The 5709-nt window shown below is 61.0% G+C and overlaps 1 protein-coding gene across 1 annotated transcript in view; it reads left to right on the top strand.

Moving 5' to 3' along the window:
- The window catches only part of NUMA1 (nuclear mitotic apparatus protein 1), a gene marked incomplete at both ends in the record, with an annotated part of 5625 nt that extends 391 nt beyond the window's left edge, over positions 1–5234 (top strand). The window contains 7 exons of the mRNA XM_010292755.1: positions 183–267; positions 883–1012; positions 1604–1761; positions 2455–2572; positions 4114–4254; positions 4617–4740; positions 5112–5234. Of these exons, the coding sequence (XP_010291057.1) occupies positions 183–267; positions 883–1012; positions 1604–1761; positions 2455–2572; positions 4114–4254; positions 4617–4740; positions 5112–5234 (879 nt within the window). The remainder of the gene's footprint in view (positions 1–182; positions 268–882; positions 1013–1603; positions 1762–2454; positions 2573–4113; positions 4255–4616; positions 4741–5111) is intronic.
- Between the last annotated feature and the right edge of the window lie 475 nt (positions 5235–5709).

Raw genomic sequence — 5709 nt, 5'->3', positions numbered from 1 at the left:
TGCTTGCCAGTGCATCTGGGCAAGCAAATGCTTGTGGCTGCGAGCATGGGCACCTGCCGGTGCAGGTAGGGAGCTGCCCGCTGTCCCACGCCTGCTGCGGTCGCTGCCTGGCTGGCACCGCTCTGCCTGCGAACCGCAGCTGCCGCAGCAGGGCTGCTGACCCCGCGGCTCCTCCAACACAGGTTGAACTGGCAGCGATCCTCAAATTTGTGCTGGACAATGAGGAGAGCCTGAATGAGAATCTGGAGACATTTCTGCAGAGGAAAGGTGAGTGCTGGACCCCGGCTGCCTGTGCTGTGGCACCAGCCCGGATTAACAGCCCAAGCCTTGTGCCGGCAGCGTGGGCATTGGGCACGTTTTTCTCCTAGCCAGCACCCGTGCGGCACCCAGTGAGACGGAAAGGTTAGCATGTTGGCTGTAGTGATGTCCAAGTGCCAGTGCGGAGTGGGACAGAAACAGACCATAACCTTGCGGAGAGCAGCAGTGTGGGATATTCTGAGTGCTGAGCACTGCTGGCATCTTCCTGCGCTTCACTTTCTTCGCACTGCGAAAAGGTCCCCTGTGAGCCCTCCTTTAAGAGGAGGGCTGCCTTATGCCTGCCAGGCTCTCCCTGCTCGGCAGCATCGCGCCGCTGAAGCGTGCTTTCCCTGGAGGAGCGAGGTGGGTGGGATGCCCATGGCTTCGCGGTGGGAGTGGAGTGCCGGGGCAGGACCGTGGAGCTGGCAGGACAGGGACGTGAGGCAGGTTTATGGCTTTCTCAGCTGGGCTGATCCGTCCCTCCTGGAATTTGCAATTCCTGAGCATCAGGGATTTCAGCTGCTAAAGCCTCCCTCCTGGTATTAATGTGAAGATCACAGCCTGCTTCTCACTTGTGATTTCCAGTGCCGCTGTCCTCGTCCAGCGCGTCCAGCAGCAGCTCTGAGGAGCACTCCCCGCTGCTCTCCCTCCCGCACAAGCGAGAGGTGCGTTTCCTGGAGCTGCAGAAGATTGCCTCCTCCTCCGGCGCCAACAAGTACGTCCCCAGCCCCTCTGTTGCTGGTGGGGAGCGAGGGAACACACAGGGCAGCTTCTGGGACCCGGGGATGTAGCCGGGGTGCACGCTGACTCGACAGAGACCCCCTTACTGCCATAGTGCTGTCCTGCTGCAAACTCCTCAGGCTTGACGTGGGGATGTGCCATGGGGGGCTGAGGTCGGGCTGTAATTCAGCCCAGCTCGTTTCAGCCTAACGCAGACACTTCTCAGAGCAGCCTGTGGTCCTCTCCTGCCCTGGGTGGGCTTGGGAGGACCAGGCTTGTGTTGCCGCTGGATGTGCTAAAGGAGTTTAGGAAGCTGAGCGCTCTGCGGTGGGGTTCTGGCTATGGTGTAAAGGGAGATGGATGCTTTGCCCTGGGACTGGCGGTGGCTGCCAGACGCTCGGAGGCTGGCGCTGGTGCAGTCGAGATGAGGAGAGTGGCGTTTCTGCTCGGGTGACGAGGCATCGAAGTTACTGCTCTGAACCTGCCTCTGAGGCGGGGGAACCAGAGCGGGTCTGGCTGCACGGGGAGGGGCCGTGCTCTGACTTTGGCTCCGGATAACAGAGTTATGTGGCGTGCCTCTCCACAGCATGCTCCCCGGCCCTCCATCCTCGCCCATGGGGGACGTCATGCAGACCCCCCAGTTTCAGCTGCGAAGGCTGAAGAAGCAGCTGGCTGTTGAGAGAGAGAACCGGGATGAGCTTGAGGTGGAGCTGGCAGAGAATCGCAAGCTCATCACAGAGAAGGGTCAGTCACTAGCGGGACGTCCTGGGGTGTGGGGAGGGCTCTCTGGGGCTGAGACCTCCTTTGGTTTCTCTGACTTGGTTATGATTTTGACCCCACCACGACTGTGCTCACGCACAGTCCATCCTGGCAGACTCCAGGTGAGCACAGCTCATGGCTTTGGAGCCGTTTGGCTTTCCAGAGCAGACAGGGCAGCTCGGGGTTTGCGGTGCTTCACTCCGTCGTGGGCCAAGGGGACCCTTGCCCATTAATCTGGACCAAAGCATGAAGCAGAAAGCCTTGCTGATGGGAGCCAAGACAGCTCCAGCACTGCTGTAACAACTCTGAGATCTCAGAGATGGCTGTCGGTCCCTCTGCCAAATGATTTGGAGCAGGCTGGCAGGCGTAGGAGTCCTGCCGTCCACATCTAAAACACTCTCCGCACTGGGGATTTTCCCAGGCGCGTGTGGAGACTGCAGGTTCCTTCTTCCCTCTTGTATTCCCTTATATATCCTGGGCAACAAAAGCCATGACTGAAGCAACACCCGTGCTGAGCAGCAGTGCTGGCAGCCTGGTGCTTCCGTGTCCTGCTTCAGAAGGCTTCTGTGCAGCAGCTCCTCAGCAGCTTGGGAGGACAGACATCCTCCATCGTGCTGTTGGGGGGGTTCAGGTGACAGAAAAAGATGGTAACGGGCCCTTTCTCGCTGCCCTCCCCAGAGGCTCAGATCACCATGATGCAGCAGCGGATTGACCGCTTGGCTCTGCTCAACGAGAAGCAAGCTGCAGACCAGCCCGAGCCCAGGGAAATGGAGGAGCTGAGGGAGAAGAACGAGAGGTAATCCTCCGGGGACGTCGCTCCCTCCTGCTAGGCTGGTCCTTGTCACTCCCATGTCCCTGGGCTCTGCGTTGTCTGTCTCTTCCCCTGCAATGAACAAAACAGGGGTGAGGGAAAACCTTCCCGTTGCTCTGTACTGCCTCCTCTGCAGCTGCACCCGGGGAGGAGAAGGCTTCGGCAGCCACAGAATCACATCATGGTTGGGGTGGGAAGGGACCTTTCCAGGCCACCTAGTCCACCCTCCTGCCATGAGCAGGGACATCCCCAACTCGAGCAGGTTGCTCAGAGCCCCGTCCAGCCTGACCTGGGATGTTTCCAGGGATGGGGCAGCCACCACCTCTCTGGGCAACCTGGGACAGGGTTTCACCACCCTCAGTGTCAAAAATTTCCTTATATCCAGTCTAACTCTCCCCTTTTTTAGTTTAAAACCGTTACCCCTTGTCCGATCGCAACAGGCCTGCTAAAAAGTCCCCATCTTTCTCCTCAGCCCCTCTCAGCCCTGGCAGCTGCACTAAGGTCTCCCCGGAGCCTTCTCTGCTCCAGGCTGAGCCCCCCCAGCTCTCCCAGCCTGTCCTCCCAGCAGAGCTGTTCCAGCCCTCGGAGCGTTGCTGGGGCCTCCTCTGGCCCCGCTCCAGCAGGTCCATGTCTCTCCTGTGCCGAGGGCTCCAGAGCTGGACGCAGCCCTGCAGGGGGGTCTCCCCAGAGCGGGGCAGAGGGGCAGAACCCCCCCCCTCGCCCTGCTGGCCACGCGGCTTTGGGGGCAGCCCAGGGCACGGCTGTGCCAGCTGGCACGCTGCTTCTTGTGATCGGGATGATTATGGCCCGTGGCCCTTTTTTATCGCAGCAGGCAGGGAGCCAGTCCCAAACCCTGCAGCATGTTCTGACAGCCCGCTCCTTACCCTGGTCCCGGCACAGGAATGGCCATCCCTGTTGTGGGAAAAGGGTGTGCTGCCTGCGTGGCTCTCGCTCACCTCCGGAAGAGCCTGCGTGGCCTTCCCAGCCCTGGGATAGGCCCTGTGTCGCTGAAAGCTTTCAGGGTGATACTGGAGCTCCCGACTGCAGCCCCTTCCCCAGCTGCTAGCCCTCCAGTTTGATCCAGTCTGATCAGATCTGAACTGGGCTGTGTTGTGCACTTTAACGCTCTCGCCTGCCACGCTGTGTCCTGGTCTTTGCCCTGGCCCTGTGCAGCGACGTGTTTGCTTGGGAAGGACGCCCAGCCTCCGCTGGCATGTGCCATGCCTTTTTTGTCCTTTCCTCACTTATTGCACTTTGCAGAGGTGTGGCTGGAGTCCTGCAGCTGCCTCTGCCTTCAGTTCAGAGTGGTCGGGCTCGCACAAAGCACAAACATGGCTTATCTCTGCTCCGCTTTGCGACGTACTGGGACCCAGCTTAGAGCTGCATTTATGGTAGCTTCTCACCATGGCACAGGGATACCTCGGTACCTTGGCTTCCTCAGCAATATCCAGCAGCATTGGTCTCCAGCAATGTCCTCGCTTGCCTTGGGCTTGCACCCCGGGCTTTAATGACCTCCTCTCCCACAGCCTGATGGTGCGCTTGCATGATGCCCTCAAGCAGTGCCAGGACCTCAAGACTGAAAAAGGCCAGATGGACCGAAAAATCAATCAGCTCTCAGAGGAGAACGGGGACCTTTCCTTCAAGGTACGGGGTGCTGTGTCCTCTCTGTGTCCCCACAGCCCAGTCGTTTGTGGTGGGACCCAGGGGGGGAGGATTTGATGGCAGTGCCAGACGCTGGGCTGCTTATGGCTCTGCCACTGGCCTCATGTGAGCTTGACCCAGTGACCGAGCCTGCTTTGGGCTCCAGATCCCGATCCGAAGGGGAACTGTGCTGGGGCTGGGTGGAGTTGGCTGCACGCAGTGCTGCAGGTGCAGGACGTGAGCACCCAGGAGCTGGGATGCCGTGGATGCTGCGGTGCTCAGCGCTCGGGAGAGGGGTGCTGAGCAGAGCCCTGGGCAGCGTGGGCCCTCTCTGACCCTCCCCTGGGATGGGGTGTTTTCCCTTCGCAGCTGCTTTTTTTACCGCCAGCCACTTGGTCCAGCTGCAGGAAGCCCTGAACGAGCTCTCGGAGGAGCACAACGCGGCCCTGGCGCAGTCGCAGGAAAAGCAGGGGCAGCTGGAGGGCGAGCTGCGTGCTGCTCTGCAGGAGAAGGTGAGGGACCCCGGGGTCCCACCTGGGCGGTGGGTGCCCCGCTCTGCTGCGCCCGCAGCCGCCTGGCTGGGGACTTGTGCCAGCGTGCGGCAGTCTCCTGGGGTGCCCTGCTGTCTGCAGGCAGGGTGGAGTGGGCAGGAACCTCCTGCCCGTCCATGCCGGCACACGGGGAGAGGCCACGCAACAGCCGGTACCGTGAGGAGCCTCCCCTTGCTCCCGGGAAGGGTTCTCCGTCGAGGAGGGAAGCCCTGAGCCTGCCGAGGCAGTGCTGCAGGAAAGCTTGGTGTTGAATAAAGCTGGGTGACTGGACCTCCCCTCGCTTGGTTCCCTCACCTCGCGCCGTGCTCAGTCTCCCGCGTCTCTGTCCCCAGAAATGCTCAGAAGAGAAGATCGAGATTCTCCAGGGGAAGATCTCTCTGCTGGAGGACCAGCTGGCCAAGCTGGGGGACTGCAGCACCCAGGAGAAGGGAGAGGTCATGGCCGATATCCTGAAGGTACGGCGGGTCTCGAGACAGCCTCTGGCTCCCCGCAGCAAGGGCAGGCAGTGCTCGGACGGAAAACTCCTCTAGCTGGGGAGACGCACGGCCAAGCCGAGTGGGGCAGAGCCGGCTGCTCTCTGCTGTTGGGTGGGGGTTGTGGGACTGAGCACTCTGTGGGAGCCCCTTTTCTGCCGAATTTGGGAATACCGCTCCCGGGTGGCTGCTGGCTTCCCCAGCCTCCCGTAGCAGGGGTCAGTTGTGGAGGGAGCAGCTCCTGCATGGTGAGAAAAGGCATTTGGTCTGAGAGAGCAGGGCGGCACAAGGCTAAGGGGAAAGCGGGGTGTGCCGGGGTGCACTGGGGGTGCCAGGAGGGAAAGCGAGTGCCAGGCAGCTCCTGCTGGGACGCAGCACGTGGGTCTCTGGTGAGAGGGTTGGATGCAGCTCGAGTAATGCTGGGAGCGTGTGTGTTTTGTTTCCCCCACCTCCTCTT

Source organism: Phaethon lepturus, unplaced genomic scaffold, assembly GCF_000687285.1.
Source record: "Phaethon lepturus isolate BGI_N335 unplaced genomic scaffold, ASM68728v1 scaffold22370, whole genome shotgun sequence".
NCBI classification, from domain to species: Eukaryota; Metazoa; Chordata; class Aves; order Phaethontiformes; family Phaethontidae; genus Phaethon; species Phaethon lepturus.
This window is presented reverse-complemented; position numbering and strand designations above follow the sequence as displayed.